Genomic DNA, 17193 nt, shown 5'->3' on the forward strand with positions numbered 1-17193 from the left:
AGATGCACATCAACTCGACATCGTAGATAAAAATAGAAAATTACAAAAAGTCGCCGTAAACATCCACTATTGTCATAATCGTTTCTCTTTTACTGTTAGTGGATAGATTACAAATTTAGCATTCGGCATAAAAAATTTGAAAAAATAATTCACAGTATAGCCTTCGTCTTCACTTACCCCTGTGTACCTTAGTGTAAAATTTAGCATTTAATGTCCAAAGTTACATAAAGAACGGCAAGGTAATCAGTGATCATGCCGAGGCGAACCGAGCCTGAAAATTTTCCACATACATATAATAGTAGGAGAAATAAAGATGATCAAGAAATGCGGCTAATATCTCAAAATAATACACCTGAAATCTCGAAATTTCACGAAAAACCAAGCATGATTTTCAAGTTCAAATTGAAGATTCTAATGCCTGGCAGCAGATGTCGCTAGTTTCAATCACAATTCTCCGAATAATAGCGCCTCTACGTGTCAATTTCGCAGTTAGTTTGATCACCCCCTAATGTGTAAAAAAGTTCCGGCGCCAATGGCTAACTGTGAGAATAATAATCCAAAATTTTCACAAGGTCTTCAAAAGCATATTCGAATAATGTATATGATTCAAAAATTTCGTAAAGGAATTCTAGAATAAAAAAAGGCAGATTTGTGAAGAAAACTTTCAATTTTTGGAAAAGCAGTTTTCGACTTTTTGATAAAGAACGCGCGATTTCATGTTTTGACAGCCGAGTTGAGCCGAACCACCGAACCCGATTTGTTTGTTGGTAAACCGATCCACGTGCCCGCCTGGGTGCTACTGCAGTTCAACGGAGCAAACTCGGAAACGGATATTTTACGCGTCCTGGCTTATTAAACTAGGCGTTCGGAAACATGGACACCAGTGATTTGTTCCGGAAGCTAACCTGCGGTATCAAATTCGACCCCAAGAACAACCGAACGCTTTTAAAACGGAAAGTGAGTGTCGATTCTTAAATAATAAACATTAAACTTTAATTTTAAACATTACATTTTTAGCGAGATGAATCCGGGTCACATGAAACTACAAAAAGCGCCCAAGTGAAACTGGAAATAAAGGAAGAATCGGACTCCGATGGGGGAGAGTCGGAATTGAAACTTCCTCTTTTCCAACACAGTCCGATGGTTCTGAGCGAGGAGGAAATTAAGGATGAAATCAAATCGGAAGACGAGCTGGACGAAAACTCGGAAGCGGCCCGGATTCGGTTGATGTCCCCGGAAAAACGCAAACGCTATCAACAGTTCAAGGTCAATCGTTTACGGAATCTGCACCAGATTAAGGTGAAGAAGGGACCGGTTGCCGTACCGGATTTGATCGAAAGCTTTCAACAGCTAGCCGATGGCTATAACGTTTCGAATCAGTTGATTAAGAATGTTGTCGAGTGTGGATACAAGGCACCGACACCGGTTCAGATGCAGGCAATACCGATTCTGTTGGAAGGGGTGGCGATGTCCGCTTGTGCGCCGACAGGTTCGGGAAAGACGGCCGCTTTCCTAATTCCGATAATTCATCACTTGCAGAAACCGATGAAATGTGGCTTTAGAGCATTGATAGTTTGTCCAACTCGAGAACTGGCTAAGCAAACACAGCGGGAAGCTCTGAGACTGTGTGAGGATATAAATTTGAGGACCCACGTTATAACGAAGGTTGACGAGAACTGCAAGGATTACGTGCTGGAAAGTAGGAAACATTACGATATTTTGGTGACGACACCAAATCGGATTTGCTTCTTGGCCAACCACGAGCCACCGTTGATCGATTTGGGTAACATCCAGTACGTGGTGGTGGACGAAGCCGACAAAATGTTCGAGGAGTCGAAGAATGGTTTCCGAGAGCAGCTGGACACGATCATGCAAGCCTGTACCAATCCGTGTAAATTGGTGGCATTCTTCAGTGCTACCCAGACGAAGGATGTGTCCTCGTGGGTGGGAGCCAATATGCCCAACAAAATTCGATTTTCCGTTGGTGCTTTGAATGGAGCCACCGATTCGGTTGATCAGGAACTCCTTTTTGTAGGAAGCGAAAGTGGCAAATTGCTCGCTTTTCGGGAGATGGTTCACAAAGGCTTAAGGCCACCGGTTCTGGTGTTTGTACAAAGCAAAGATCGAGCTCAACAACTGTTCACAGAACTGATCTATGATGGGCTCAACGTGGACCTCATTCATTCCGATCGATCGCAGAAGGAACGGGACAATGTGGTGCGATCTTTTAGAGAAGGAAAAATTTGGATTCTCATTTGCACGGAGCTAATGAGTCGAGGAATCGATTTCAAAGGAGTCAACCTTGTGATCAACTATGACTTTCCACCTTCCACAATCAGTTACGTTCATAGGATTGGACGTACGGGGAGAGCCGGCAGGCGAGGCAAAGCGGTAACCTACTTCACCAAGGACGATACAACGCTGCTGAGAAGTGTTGCTCAGTTGATCAAAAAGGCTGGTGGAACCGTTCCGGATTATATGTTGAAGCTAAAAAAGGGTAGCAAACGAGACAGGAAAAAGCTGGAACAGAAGGCCCCGAAGCGAGCAGCCATTCGGACCCTACCGGCCTTCGAGATGCAGGATCGAGCCCGCAAGAAGAAACTGATTGCCAAAAGTAAAGGTCAAAAACCAGTAGGTTCGAAAGGTAATACGGTGAAAAAGAAACACAAACCGGAAGCAAACAAATAATGGGAAATGTTCTTTCAGCAGATAATAAACAGTTTTGTTAAAAATTCAGCATTCATATTTGCGTTATAAATTCTTCCGAAACGAGGCACTTTCTACTTTCTTACTACACAATCACAGACATTTTAAGGCACAGGAAGAAGATCTATCGACATTGTTTGGAAGGCTTCGAATTGCCTTCTCTCAACGAACTCAACTGTTAAATATTTACCTTTTTAACGTATGTGAAGGTACATTCTTAACCTAAAATCAATGTTCAGATCTCTTGAAATCTACTTTCAAACCTTCAAATTAGCATGTTTTGAAATCAATTTAGAGAGCCAGCTCAATATTGGCACGTCAATTTACTCTTACAGCTAAAATGATTAGTTCTGGAAATTCTCACTCAATAATAAGCTTTCACAACCCAATACTTACTCGCACAAGCAATCGCAGGGTAGCTTGGGCATCTTATTGGCTGGCCACGGCAGATAGCCGGCTGTTTTGAAAACCCAGTAGTCATACGAAACCTTGCAGATCAGCGCAATCAGGAGGAAGATCTCAGTCCCGATCAGATAATAAATGTAGTCGGTCCAATCGTGCTGCGATTGGCACAGTTTGCTCTCTTGGATCTGCACGATCTTGGACTGGTGCACGTTGCCTTCACAGTGAATCATATCGTGGTCCGGCACCTGAGCCTTCTTGCTGAGGAGCCAATTTTTCAAATTTTTCGCCGCATTGCAGTCGCAGGTCATCGGATTCCCGGCCAGAAACATGAACGAACCGAGATCCAGATTGAACTTGAACTGGTACGTTTGGATGGTTTTCAGCTTGTTGTTCTGCAGGGAGAGCAACGTGAAGCGGGATATGAAGTTGGTTCCTTCTAGGTCGTTCAGCGAAGTGATTTGGTTGTTGTCGGCGTTCAGGCGCATCAGCGACGAGTAGGATTTACCGATCAGTGCCTTCAGGCTGGTTATCTAAAAAAAAGAATCGATTTAATTTAACTTAATTTATTTATTGATACTTAAGAAAAATTCCTTATCAATTATTGCAATCGGTTTTCAAAAAGCTAACTAATCTAATTATGATAAAATGAAATTGAAATATAACCTATACATTATTAATTTTCTCTGTTTAACCATGACATACACTTTTCACGAAAGGTTGCAAGCGATTGGTTAAGACTGGACAGGACGCTTCCTAGCGGCCAGATAAATTTACTTCTACATTGTTTAAGAAGACGTTCTGATTCTGATTTGTCTGATTGCGTTGCTCTAACTTCTCGGTATTCATTGCACCCTTTTAGGTAAGAAAGAACCGATTGGGTAAGCCGTACTGGCCGTATTCTTTTAAGTTTTTCAACCGCCAAACGCATTATGAACCAATAACAATAAAAAGAACTTACATTATTGTTGGACACATCCAGATCCACGGTGTCCTGGGGCAGCGTTTCCGGGAAGTCCGCCAACCCTTGACCGGAGCACACGACCTTGGTCGTAATCCGTTTCCGCTCCGTATTGTTTGGGTCGAAGTTCAGCCGATTGAGTTCGCAGGCGCACCGCTGCGGGCAATCGTTCTGCACCTGTTGGCCCATGATGAGCTGATTCAGTGGGATGTTGTCGGTCGCATCGAACCAGTTGATGGTTCGGTTCGCTTTGCAGAAGGTCGATTCCTTCTCGTTGAAGTTGTGATTTTCCTTGAGCGCCTCGAGCAACGATTTGCACTGCATGTTGGCGTTCCCTCGGATGTCTAGGTTAAGGTTAGCGATGGTGGCTGGGATGGTGGTGAGGTTGTTATGGGAAATGTCCAGGGTTTGAAGGTGGCGCAGTTCTCGGAAGGCGCGTGCCTCGATGTCGCTGATGTTGTTATTGGACACATTCAGACAAACTGGAGACGAGAAACGTGCAAAAGAGCTGCTAATTCGTTGAATGGACCCATCGGTGATTGAAAGCGAGAGCAACGTTTTGATGTACCGATTGGAGATGTTGAGCGCCAGCTCCGGGACGGTTACGTTTCGCATGTGCAAATACTTCCAGGTGCCACCGTTATCCGGTGAATTGAGGGCACATGCGATCGCTTTGTTAATGTCCGTTACATTGCAACAGAACAGAGCCCCCGGTATCATCGGATCGGGATTGCACTCACAGTCACTGGTCCGATTGTGACAGAGTTCCGGGGCTGCGTTGTAACATTCCCATTTGTTGGTTGGTGGAATGAGCGTCGTTGTGGTTGTTGGCACCGTTGAAGTTGACGTCGTTGTTGTAGACGTCGTAGTCGTCGTCGAAGAAGTGCTTGTAGTTGATGTGGTCGTCGAAGTAGTAGCCTCGGTTGTTGAACTTGTTGTTGTAATGGCCTCAGTTGTGGTACTACTCGGAGTTGAGCTACTCAAAGTAATCTCAGTTGCGACAACAGGTTCCACCTGTTCGGACAAGGTGTCACCTGCAAATATTTCCAATGGTCTAGGAACTACCGATGTTGTTACCGGAGCACTTTCCGTTGAAAGTGAATTAGATCCGGGATGATCTGCCACTATCCTTCCGCCAACCACCGTTAGCGATAACAACAGCAAAAACGTGGCCAAACGCATCCCACCAAAAGTCGTCAAGTGTAACCGTTCGGTTGTGGTCATCTGCGGGAAAGCAATAAAAGAAAAAGATAAACTCTAAATTACCCATCCATTGTCCGGGACCACTAATGGAGCGCCTTATTTCTATCTATATATCTAAGTAGTAGCGACATTTACATAGCAGATGGTAGAGATGATACCAACAGAAGATGCATTCAACTGGGAGTGGCGGCGGCGGCAAATCGCTTTTACTACCAACCAAGCTCTTAACTAGCGCTCCCATTGTTGGGAAGGGTGTCATTTTTAGCAGCAACAAGGAACAGCTGCCTGTCGTGAGCGTAGAATTTGCATAACCGGCCGCTGCTGTCGTTCTATTCTTAAACCTATGGAGCAATTTTCGCCAATAATGGATGGGGGCGGGAGGTGTGCTGTTTGCCAAACAGTTTAGTGCACCAATTTTGGTTATTCTTTATGGATTTGTTCTGTTTGTTAACCTGTTCAGGAACCGTATGAATAAATAGTGAGATAATTTTTCAATGTACCTTATTTACTAACTTTTAATTTGTTGAACAAACTTGTGTAATATTTATTTGAAATACAACTAAAAATAAGCCTTATTTTAAGTTATCAAGATTTAAATTTTTTGAACGAGCAATAACTCTATATTTAAGCATAACAAATTCGAGAAAATAATAATTAAAAAATGGAAAAGGATGAGTTCAGCTGGAAGTTTTTCAGAAAAAAACCAACTAAGTATCAAACTCAAGTAGAATTTCAATTATTGTGTAGATACAAAATCCATTCTCCACTGCATGATACTTTAGCGTGGGTTTGCTCATGCAATTATAGTCCCTTTTCTCGGGTAAATATTAGTTTCAGATATACAATACAATGTGTCCTCAACGAAACTTACCCTACCAACAGCTGCAGTACGAACGAAGGGCATTCAGCTAATCCACTTGCGCAAAGTGGGCTACAATTTGTCACTCTCCCTTCGGATTATCGAACCTTCTCTAATCCATGGTGTATAAACTGGTCATTCGTTAGCCGGGTTTCGCTCCACACGTCCAATAATTTGTTTTCCTAAACGGGTGCGAGATCATCAAACCATTACTTATTCCATCTTCAAATATTATGATATGACAAGACCGAAATCTTATCATGAGTGATGATGGGGAGTGCGCACCTTCAACTCGTTTTATTTTGATTCCGGATCACTTTATTACTTTCTGTCTGTCTTCTTGCTCGCATGGAAGGTGTGTTGTTACGTGAACGAACTTATCTCGCGAGCTGGTCGTCACAGTGCTTTTTTATCAGAGCCCTGCTCCCGAGTTCTTCAAATATTTACCCTGACAGGAGAAATGGTTTTTGATGAATTTAAATTTCAGAGAAGAAGCCCTGTTCATTGTTTTCGCAAAAATCTTTTTGACAGCGCCAAACAACAGCGGCTATAAATTTATGCTTTCGTGTAGCGTTAATCTTAAGTCACTTTGCCATGAGCAGAGCAAACTTTTCTGCTTACAAACAGACGGCCACGATACATACACGTATAGCCTACGACGACGAGCAGGTTGTTTCGAATGTTTAAACGAGCGTTCAAATGTTTAATATTGATTCTCAACACTATTCTCTACACTCAACAACACTGAGCCGCCTTTAAACAAACGCTCGATCAAAAAAGAGCGTTTAGATTTCGCAGAGAAATGATCGAGAGAACCACAGAGATTTAAACTATTTACGACGCGTTCGTAAATTGATTTTTTTAGGTGATGCATCAGTCGATCGATTTGTTTGGTAGATGTCAAATCACTTTCCAAATGCTTTTGCATACGTTTGTTTGTAATTTACGAACGCCAGCATCGATGAAGAAATCACTTCGATAGAAAAAATCAATTTACGAACACGCCGTTAGATTAATGACTTTGATTTGCGTAGTGCGTCGCCAACACAGTTTTCAAGACCCTCATTGATTCTTTGATTATCCATTGAGTGACATGCTTTAGTTCCACTGATTTTTATCACGAATAGAAGCACGTTATCAATCACGCACGAGTTGATTTGTCTCGTCTAACCGAGGCACTTGAACAATTGCCAAAATGGGCCTAGCTAGCAAACGGGTTTTTCTTTCCCGATCCGGTTCCGACCGCTTCCCGATGGGGACTGATTGATGACTGAACAGTCGCACTCTCTCTGCCTGGCTGGTCTGGTTTGTACTCTGGTTATCATCATCCCATTTAAATGTGTGTGCTGGTTGATACAGAGGAAGCTATCCGTTGTCAGCGTTGCCAGTCTTCGTTCATATGAAAAAAAAAATTAATTCAATAAGTTCGTTTGATTAACTGTTGTATTATTTTTTTATGAAACGTTTTAGCTGGAATATTAATTAGTTCATTTTGAAATAGTTACCTATTCCGATTAATTGATTTGTTATCAAATATTTCTCCTTCAGAACTATGGTGACAATAGATCATCGGCGACTAATACCCTTGAGGTGTTCCTGGGGGTTTGAAGCGAATAGTTATGTTGGAAAGACGACAGCGGCTTAGATAGCTAAGCAGCCGAAACGGGTAGTTTCGCCAGTCGTAAGGTGTCGCATAAAACGTTGTTAGGTATCAACAGCTAACGCATACTCGAAGATAGAACGTACCAGGCTGCAGTAATAACTTCAAGTAGTTAACTCTACGAAACTTCAACAATTGATTAAAACGTGTTCAGGCATTTCCTACATGTTCCCGAAAGTCGGGCAGATTGGTTATAAATACTTTATGAAGTAGCCGTGACCAGTCAATTAACAGGATCAGACGATGGGCTACGTTTGAGAATATGAGGAGTGTTGCAGATCTATATTACCTTTGTTCATAGAAGGCATTCCGAACGATTCTATTCAACGGAAGACTTCGTACAGCGTACCTAACGAAGCTCGTTAGGGTATCCTCGTAAAGGTCCCGAAGAAAGGAGACCAAACAGAGTGCGGTAACTGGCGTGACATAACTTTGATCTGTACAACTCTTAAACTGCCGCTATTCGCAAGACTGTCCCATATGCATTTTCGTCATTTTTCAGTTTATCTCAAAAATCGTTAAAATACAGTTAGTTCTTCAATTTAGACTAAAAACTTTCATAACTTTGTTCTCAACATATATGAAAAAAATACCAAGTCATGTCTGTCCCATATGAAATATACCCGCAAAGCTGTCCCATATGTCTATTTATACAGAATGCTTCAAAATTGCTCCTCTAATTTACGTTAATTTTACAAATATTCATACAATGTGTGCGACAAAATAAGCATTCATTGAAATCGCGAAAGTTAGACTAGATAAAACGGTACAGTAAAGTTAAAAATAACAATCTCCATAATTTTTACAAGCTAAGTTTAGCCTAATGGGTAAATTCCATCAAACTGTTTTTTTTTTTAATTTCGCATGAAGCTTTTTGAATTGTTTTTTGTAAAACATGGAAAATAGTCAGCTACAAAGCCATATTTTTTAGATTATTGTCATGCCGTTACTTGCGGCTTGGACTTTCATAAAATCTATGAACAAAAATACGCGTACCTGGTAGCACACGCTTAAGTCATATTGAATTGATTTTTCTCATCAAATATTTGCAGCCAAGATATTTTGCTGTTTCTGATTCAGCATTAATTTAATTTGAAGGTATTTATAGTCTTTCTAAAAAGATAATCGACCGAAAAACTTTCCAAAATATGATGATACAGGTTGTTTTATTCATGGAACGTTATTATTCATTTTATTTTAGACCCACTCAATTCTTACGATAAACTTTCTTTATCTTTGACTATTTAAACATGTCAAAAACATCATTTCAAACTTATTGTTATCAGTAAACAACCAGTAAAGTGAATAATACAGCGCAGATAGAGAGAATCAAATGATCAACTGACAAAAGAAAAGCCAAATATGGGACAGCTTTGCGGGTATATTTAATCAGCATGCGAAATATACTCGCAAGGCTGTCCCATCGTTATTTTCTCCTCCGCATCAACAACTTCCAAATCAAAAACACATTGGACGAAATTCTACAACAATTATCTTAATGTCTGTGAAGAAAGAAGTAGAAAAGGTAAAGTTTCAACCGAGAAATCCACGAAAGATTATAAAAATCTTTAAAGCCGTTTTTCTCGGTTCGTTGTTTTTGCATATGGGACAGACTTGCCGGCAGCGGCAGTAAAGTACTCTGCAAAGTTACTATGACGATCATGTGTGGACCACATCACAACGCTCCAACAACCAAACCTAAAGCTCCCAGGCAGCAGGTCTCAAAGTCGATGTCGGAAAGACCAAGTCGATGGAAATCAACACAACAAATTCTTCCAATTTTGTGGTAGCTGGGCAACAAATTGAAAAAGTGAAGTGCTTCCAGTATCTTGGCAACCAGATAGCTGCTGATGGTGGTAACAAGAAAGATATAGAACCATGGATCAGAAAAGCCCGGTTTGCGTTTGCGAGTCTCCGAAACATCCGGCGCTCACGCCACAGAAGCTCGTGGCTGAAATCTGCACAGTTGACGAAAACTTTGGCTGGCAGCAAGTGAAGACGCTGGTTCCGGATCGCCAGCAGTGGAGATCATTTATCTCAGCCCTGTGCATCGGACAATCGGCACAGGACCCTTAGGTTAGGTAAGTAGGTTTGCTAGATTACTTCATGTAGACAAGATCATGATAAATAAGTCAGATTAGTTAACATAGTAATATCGCATATTGGATTCTCGCTTCAAATTACTGGAACGTCCTGTTGTTTCCTACACGAATTTTCCTAAGGGATGCCTGTAATGTGTCGTTTTCCACTGGAATTCTCGATCGTCAGCAGAATTAGTAAAATCTCGAATCTTTAGAGCAACATAAGGTCTTGAATGAGTTCTTCCAAAGATAGATGAGAGCAATTTTCTCATTAGTTGCAAGGATCTTTCGGAACAATAACGCGAATTCTCTGTAAAAGTTTTTTAACGATATGGTATATGCAAGATTTATTCATAGAGAGAAAAAAAAAGAATAAACAGTCACATTCATTCAACACACTTTTAACTAGGATATTTCCAACAAATACAACCTTCCACATTTTGCTGAGTATCCTAATTGTGCTTATACTGTAAATATTTGGAGAAGTTTTTTTTTCTATTGAATTACTTATAGATTAAGAGGTTGTATTCATTGGAGTGGTCATCTGGGTCAGTCTACAGTTTCACATCGCATTAAAATGCATTCCTACGTTCATAACTTGTCAAAAGTTTCAAATTAACAAATTTCAGATTCATTTCTTTCATATAAAAAAACGTTAAATGTTCTACTTACTTACTGACTTACTGGACGACTGTTGTTAGTTTGTTAGGTGGTACCTTGCTTGAATACTGGTTTCATTTTTGGATTGAGATGTCATAGGTGGTGGTTCTTCGTTTATCGGGAAGCCTCGTTGCTGCTCCTGATGACTGCCGTTGGTTCCGAGCTGGCAGAACTTTCCGATCTGCCGCAACATTCGCTGGGTGAGGTCTCTTGGGGTTGCGACGGCTGCTGTCCATGGTTTGGTTGTTTTCGAGACATGATGTTTGGATGGAAATTTTTGTAGTAGCACATCATACTCAAGATTCCGAAGACAAATGGAATGATTGATGCAGAGCACAGTAATGGCAGCAAGTAGGATTCTTTGATTACGGTGTTTCGTACGTACAGGAGGTAGATAACGACGCAAATTACATTTTCGATGCCACAAAGGGTGTAGTATATCAGATATCGGTAGAGAGTTCTTCCGACCCGTGGCAGGATGTAAGTGAATATGAAAACAACTCCTAGGATGAGGGAGAACAGGAAGCTGTGCATCATCGTTGTGCTGCAGAAAGGTGATCGGTCGAAAAAGAATATCCATAAGGTCATGGCGAATGAATGAGTGAAGCAGGCAAAGAGCACATATTTCGGGAATATACTGGCTACGATGGCGATGGCTAAAATGCGGGACATTGTTACCGAAAAGTGCCACATTATTTGTGAGATTGTGCCGAGCCAAGAGATATGGCGTTTGTCGGGTTGAGCAAATCGGATGCATCTGTAGTAGGATGCCATGCACCAAGCGATGCCGGTAATGGAACCTAGGATGGCCAACAACTGGGGCCAGGTAATGCGATCCTCACCGGACATCACGATAGTTAGTTGAAGAATTTTCTGGGGAGCCGCATCCAGTAGGCATTCAAAAATTCGAACCAGTGCAACGTCGCTGTCCTCCTGGATCATGAATTCGTAGTACTTTTTCTGCGCTTCTCGATCCTTTCGAGATTCGGCAATTTTGCTCTGAATTGCATAGGCCAACGATTGACAGTAGCGGAAAAAGAATGGTACCAATATTACGAATATTAAAATCTCACAGCATTTTCTGCGACCCTTTTTGTGTTCCTTCGTGTCCTCCAAGTACCTACGGATGAAAGGAAGCATTAGAAACATTGGAAAAGTCTCAAACTAGAAATAACAAACATGTAGACGGTTAATGTAGTCGTCACAAGTCCTGGTATCAGGATTCCGCAAGTAGTCCAGATGAAGTAGTCCATCTTTCCTTTGCGGTAGTAATCGTAGGCCAAATTGATGTTGAGCAGTATGCTGACGATTCGGCTGAGTATCGAGATCACCGTCCAGACTATGTCAGAGTTCGTAACGGTAAAGTTGCCTTCATCGGTTCGGGTAAGAAAATCCAGAGGTTGTTTAGCCATCACACTCAGCCGAGATCCGTCGGTTTCGGTTCCTTCGTTGGCAGTGCCATCGCAACAACTTTGGGACGACCCTTTGGCCAGGATCGTCTGGTGGTGCATTTCTCTTGACGTGGTAACACCTTTCCACTCCAAATTTGGACGCTATTGTCCGAGCTCAACTAGCTAGCAGCAGCAGTTCAGCTTTGGCCTTGCCAGCATGATATTGCACCGTTATCAGGACTATTGTATTACCTTGAAACTTAAGCAACACAACAGAAAACAAATTACTGCGGAAATTATAACACACAATAACTGAAAAAATCGACTAAAACTGGGATTCTTGTTCACATCGCCAGATGATGGAAATTTTTTCAGCGTCGATTATGGGAATATGAAAGTGGGGTGCATTATTTATGTTTGTTATGTTTATGTTGACGTTTACTCGCGCCTGGATTTTGTGGATAGAACATAAATGAAGCCACATCTTTTTTTTCTGCCTGCGCCTGACGCCATAGTTGATCTAACTAGTTTAAGAGCATAATAGGATTTTACCTCTATACATACACAATGGTTTCTTTACACGGATAACTGTACAATTAAAATCCTGCTAGTTTGGAAAAATCGTGGGCTAACTCCAAAGCTCTGGAGACATGTAGCCTTGAGACTTCAGATATGAAACTTGCAACATCAGACTTGAGATCTGAGCCGAAATGACTCCTGACTCAGTCCTGAGACATGAAATCTGAAACATCAAACTTTACCAAGGCCGCAAAAAACGTGCTATTGCAAAAAACCGTGTAAAAAAACATTGTGTACCAATTCACTTTTGTTATGAAAAAGAAAAGTGAGCGTCGTATTAATTTTTGTTTTTCCTAACAATGAATTTTATTTTAACCTCACATATCTTTTAAGGTTTCGATGGGAAACAGTGTTATTCAAGGATGCGGTTTAACGACATTCGGAATATGCCTTTGACTTATTTGCATTTAAATTCAACTTTCTGAGACTATCTTATCATTCTAATTCAATTATATCACACTTTTCATGCTTATAACAAGGAATATGAACTAATATCCAAAGTATTTATTCGTTATTTATGTCATTTCGATCGAATCTTATAGAGAATAAAAACATATCACCCGATCTGATAAAGAAGCATTTCAATTCGATATCTCTGACTTGATTTTAAATATTCATTTCTACGAGAATAAATGTGGCATCGATAGTTTAACAATAGTAAGGCGAAATCAACACCTCAATAAACTCAGAATGTCTCTTGCAACCACCGCGTTTTGGCTAAACTTAACGAACAAATAAAACGATTACCTAACCCTTATGTTGAGCATATTTAAAAGAATAAACCTGAAAACAATGGAGAATGAGCGATGAAGCTATACCCAATCGCCTGATTCATTTGAAATGTCACCATAACCGTCAGAGGGTTCAACTTTGAGACCATCCGGCAACCATTCGTTGAGAAGTTTATAAATAGCGAAACCAGCCATATCCACCATTAGTTCATTGTTGTCGGTACCGCATCGTACCTTTTCAAAATATACGTCGCGAAGGGCTTTTTCCGAAGCACGTTGCTCTGCCAACTTTCGATTGGGAGCACAGGCTTCGTAACAAGTTCCGTTAACCCAGATTTCGGCCGTCGTTACGAAATCATTGTTCCGTATAGAAAATTCGCTGATGTCGGTTACCTGCAGGTCCCTGAGAAGGGTTATGGCGTTCTTGAGTACGATTTTTGACTCAAGGTAGTTGCGATCGTTTATTCTGCGTTCCTTCTCTGAAAAAAAAAAACCAATAATAAAAATCCAAACCTAAACATCCCGAACCTAATAATACTTACGAGCTAACTTGAGTAGAGGGAAGCTCGTCTTCTTCCACTTGCTTTTGACTATGCGTCCGTCTATTGTTCTTTTCTTTTGAAATCCATAACGTTGCGAGTTTGACCGCCCAGATGAAGTGGCGGGATATTGCTGTGAAGTTGAAAGGATGTAACGTTTTTTTCTTTTCTTAAAGAGGGATTAGAAAAGATTTTTTTTTTAAATTTGACCTGATCAGACAACCTGTTAAACTCAATGGACTGTTAATTGGCAACTATCGATCTAAATGATCGCTTAAGATAAAAAAAACTTGAACCAAACATTATGAATGCACCGGAGTCTGTTATACCTGCATTGGATTTGATTTCATTCTTAGTTATCGAGATCACTCATGGGACTTCCATTTTTTTCAAATTGTTCAATCGTTTTATAAATATGAGTATGACCCAATAATAGATCATTTTTACCTGTGGATGAATAAACCAATTGGTTTTTTTTTTTTTATTTGTTTGCGCATATATTACACGACTTATGCCTAAGACCACTATGGTCCAACTTGGCTCTGTATGTGTTCTATATTACAATGGTATTGTATTCAGATATTGTTTGTTGTTCTATCTATTTTTAGAATTCGAGTCTACTTTATCGGTAGCTATAATTTTGTAGTCTATTGGCTATGTGCCCTATCTTCTTCTGATTACTCCGTGGAGTTTACAATTTTGTCATTCGTTATCATCATCATTATCGTGAGTATGATTTTTCTTCGCGGTTATTATGGGCGAGGCCCGATTGTGTTCTTGTGTTTATACTCCGAGGGAGTTTACAATTGTCTGTTCTTGGCCGAAGCCTTCATCTAATTCTGTTTTTACTCATAAGAGTTTACAATTTCATGTTTTCGTCCGGAGACATTCATATTCTGGTGGTTTTTTGTCCGAAGACCTTCATTCTGTTTAATCTTAAGTTATAACCAACCCCCTGGCAACTTGACAGTTCTGGCGAGTTTCGTGTGCCTGATTGAAATCCGCAGGTGTCGCTTGTGTACCGCTTGTTTACATACTTTTCGAGCCATGCGTATGGAAAGGGCAGATCATCAAATGTGGTGCAAATCATAAAATTCGAATGAATGAAAAAAAATTTCAACCGAAATTATTATTCTCATTGAATATTCTACATATTTATTTATTGTATAGGAACAGTTTTCCATAAACCGAGAAATGTTCAGCTATAATTTGAAAGTTTTGTTATACTAAAATTTAAATTTTCATATGTATCGCAGTTTATAAAAATCATTCGATGATTGTTGTGGTAATGTTTTGTTTTACATTCATTTTGTACGATCGTCATCAATAGTTTTGGTGGAAGGGGTTCTTTTCCCAAAAATCTGCCGTATATCAGTGAATTATTTTGATCAGTCCAAAAGTTTTAAACGTAATAAAGGACATACAGATTTACGTCTGTGTGCCCTTTATTCGACTGAACTTTTGAAAACAGATTCACTTTACGTATAACTGAACTAATTTTCAATTCTGAACGTTTTTTTCATTTGTTGAATCGGTTAAAAGAAAACATATTTCCATATGCGTCCTTCCGACATGTTAAGTCGCTTGATTTTCGATTTGACAGAACCAGAGAACCAGAAAAAACTGGCACACGCGATTTGTATGGGAAACGTCAAGTTGCCAGGGGGTTGGTTATAACTCAAGACTAAACTTTTTTGTTAGGGGGGTGAGGAATCGAACCTCTCATCATCTGATTGAAAATCAGACCGGCTAGCTGACTGAGCTAACCACCCCCCCTAACCAATTGGTTTAAAATTTAAAGCCTAGATCATTTAAAGCCTAGTCTACAAGGCAACTTGAACTGCATTTTTTTTTATGAAACGAGCTTTGATGCCTGTTGTTGTTGTTGTTGTAAACCTGAGACAGTCGTATTTGTTTTCATCTGATGACCGCTTTGACAGTACTATAATGGTGCACAACCGGTGGACCACCAGGGTGAAAACAAATGCGGCTTCAGTGTCTCCCAAATATGATATGAGGCGCTGAGACCGTCTCGAGACGAACTGTTTCCTAGTGTGGACTTGCCTTTACATTGCCCAAGTTATTGTTTCTCACAAATTGGTAAAATTATAGAAATAACTGCTGGCTGTTCAGTATCGCCTAGCGGTAATTTTTTTAGTGCTAGACTACTTAGTAGGTCATTCAAATTGAGGTTAGCACCAAGGTTACTAGATCACGAAGTTCTCTGACTTTGTCAGTAAGCAGGCGAGGAGAGCGCGGTGAGGTTCAGTGAGTTTGTTTGTAAACATCGGAAAATTTGTTCGAGCTGAGGGCTTGTTAGTGAACAAACTCCACGAACACCATAGTAGTCAAATCAAAATGGCTGATTCGGGAGTTTCTCATATCGTTACACCTCCTATATATACACACCTTGGTTAGAACTAGAGAATTTTCGAATGGTAATTGCAGTTTTGAGGACTTTCAATTTGAAAGCGTTAATGAAAAAATATTGCTAAGCAACTCAAGTTTCAATTCGAAATCATTCTACAGATCCAGTGATAAAATGGCTGGTTTACTCACCTGTTGCTGATAACGCTCCTGTAGTGCCACCATGAAGTGCTCAAAATTCAAGCAAGGGATAAATTCACTCATTTTCAATGTTTTTCACAGGATTTTAACAAAATAACGCGCTCAAGGAACTTGAAGAATGAAATGCGACGCTTGATCGGCACCCGCCGTTTCTTTTTCCGTTCCGTTCCTTGTAAGAGGAGCAGTGATGCCAATAGAAATGCGACGCTTGATCGGCAACCGCCGTTTCTTTTTCCGTTCCGTTCCTTGTAAGAGGAGCAGTGTTGCCAATAGAAATTATAAGACCTAGGGTTCACAGCTTGTTGCTTTTCCAATAAAAAGATTTGCTAATATAGCAAATCCACAGATGAACAGATGTACAAGCTCGAACAAAAAATCTTCAGAAACTTGTGTAAAATTTCCAGTGCTCTATTTTAAAGAAGCCGTTAAAAAATGACGAAAAACAGTGCCATCTATTGCTAGATTTCTAACTTTTGAACGGCGCAATAGATGGCACTGTTTCTAGATAGCTCTTTTAAATGTAACAATTTTTCGAAAGGACGCAATGGTATTTGAATTCAAAAATGAATAAATTTAAATACAATCCCGCATAAATAAGGATTATAACCTAACGATTTCTTAAATAGTCAAATGACGATTTGATGAAGTGTAAAAAAACTTTTATCAAACGATTATTCAAACTGTGAAGTACATTGGTTGAATCGTGAATCCCAAATTCACAGTATTTTTAATATGTCGTTAGGTTATGTAATTGTTAAAAACTGTTAAAACGCCTATATGGCGGAACTGTTTTACATACAGTTGAGATAACATCCAAATACCACTCATGGAAAGCGTGACTGTGTCGTCTAAC

At 40.2% G+C, this 17193-nt stretch overlaps 3 protein-coding genes across 6 annotated transcripts; 1 reads left to right on the forward strand and 2 right to left on the reverse strand.

Annotated features, from left to right (window-relative positions):
• Positions 1–743: 743 nt before the first annotated feature.
• On the forward strand, positions 744–2736 carry LOC129738583 (probable ATP-dependent RNA helicase DDX52). The gene is made up of 2 exons (XM_055729819.1): positions 744–957; positions 1018–2736. Exons 1-2 carry the CDS (start codon positions 874–876, stop codon positions 2686–2688), a joined length of 1755 nt encoding a protein of 584 aa, XP_055585794.1. The 5' UTR covers positions 744–873; the 3' UTR covers positions 2689–2736.
• On the reverse strand, positions 2727–7406 carry LOC129738580 (protein halfway). 4 transcript variants are annotated; one of them, XM_055729817.1, is made up of 5 exons: positions 7281–7406; positions 6417–6579; positions 6144–6313; positions 4070–5293; positions 2727–3641 (listed from the first exon to the last, which is right to left on the reverse strand). In XM_055729817.1, exons 3-5 carry the CDS (start codon positions 6174–6176, stop codon positions 3099–3101), a joined length of 1800 nt encoding a protein of 599 aa, XP_055585792.1. In that variant the 5' UTR covers positions 6177–6313; positions 6417–6579; positions 7281–7406; the 3' UTR covers positions 2727–3098. The 4 variants fall into 4 exon arrangements, with proteins under 4 accessions (XP_055585792.1, XP_055585790.1, XP_055585793.1 ...); XM_055729815.1 differs by having other exon boundaries at positions 7152–7405; XM_055729818.1 differs by lacking the exon at positions 7281–7406 and adding an exon at positions 6776–7035.
• Positions 7407–10197: 2791 nt separating this feature from the next.
• On the reverse strand, positions 10198–16531 carry LOC129748861 (XK-related protein 6). The gene is made up of 4 exons (XM_055743629.1): positions 16332–16531; positions 13776–13905; positions 11712–13712; positions 10198–11652 (listed from the first exon to the last, which is right to left on the reverse strand). Exons 3-4 carry the CDS (start codon positions 12041–12043, stop codon positions 10647–10649), a joined length of 1338 nt encoding a protein of 445 aa, XP_055599604.1. The 5' UTR covers positions 12044–13712; positions 13776–13905; positions 16332–16531; the 3' UTR covers positions 10198–10646.
• Between the last annotated feature and the right edge of the window lie 662 nt (positions 16532–17193).

This window comes from Uranotaenia lowii, chromosome 1, assembly GCF_029784155.1.
Source record: "Uranotaenia lowii strain MFRU-FL chromosome 1, ASM2978415v1, whole genome shotgun sequence".
NCBI classification, from domain to species: Eukaryota; Metazoa; Arthropoda; class Insecta; order Diptera; family Culicidae; genus Uranotaenia; species Uranotaenia lowii.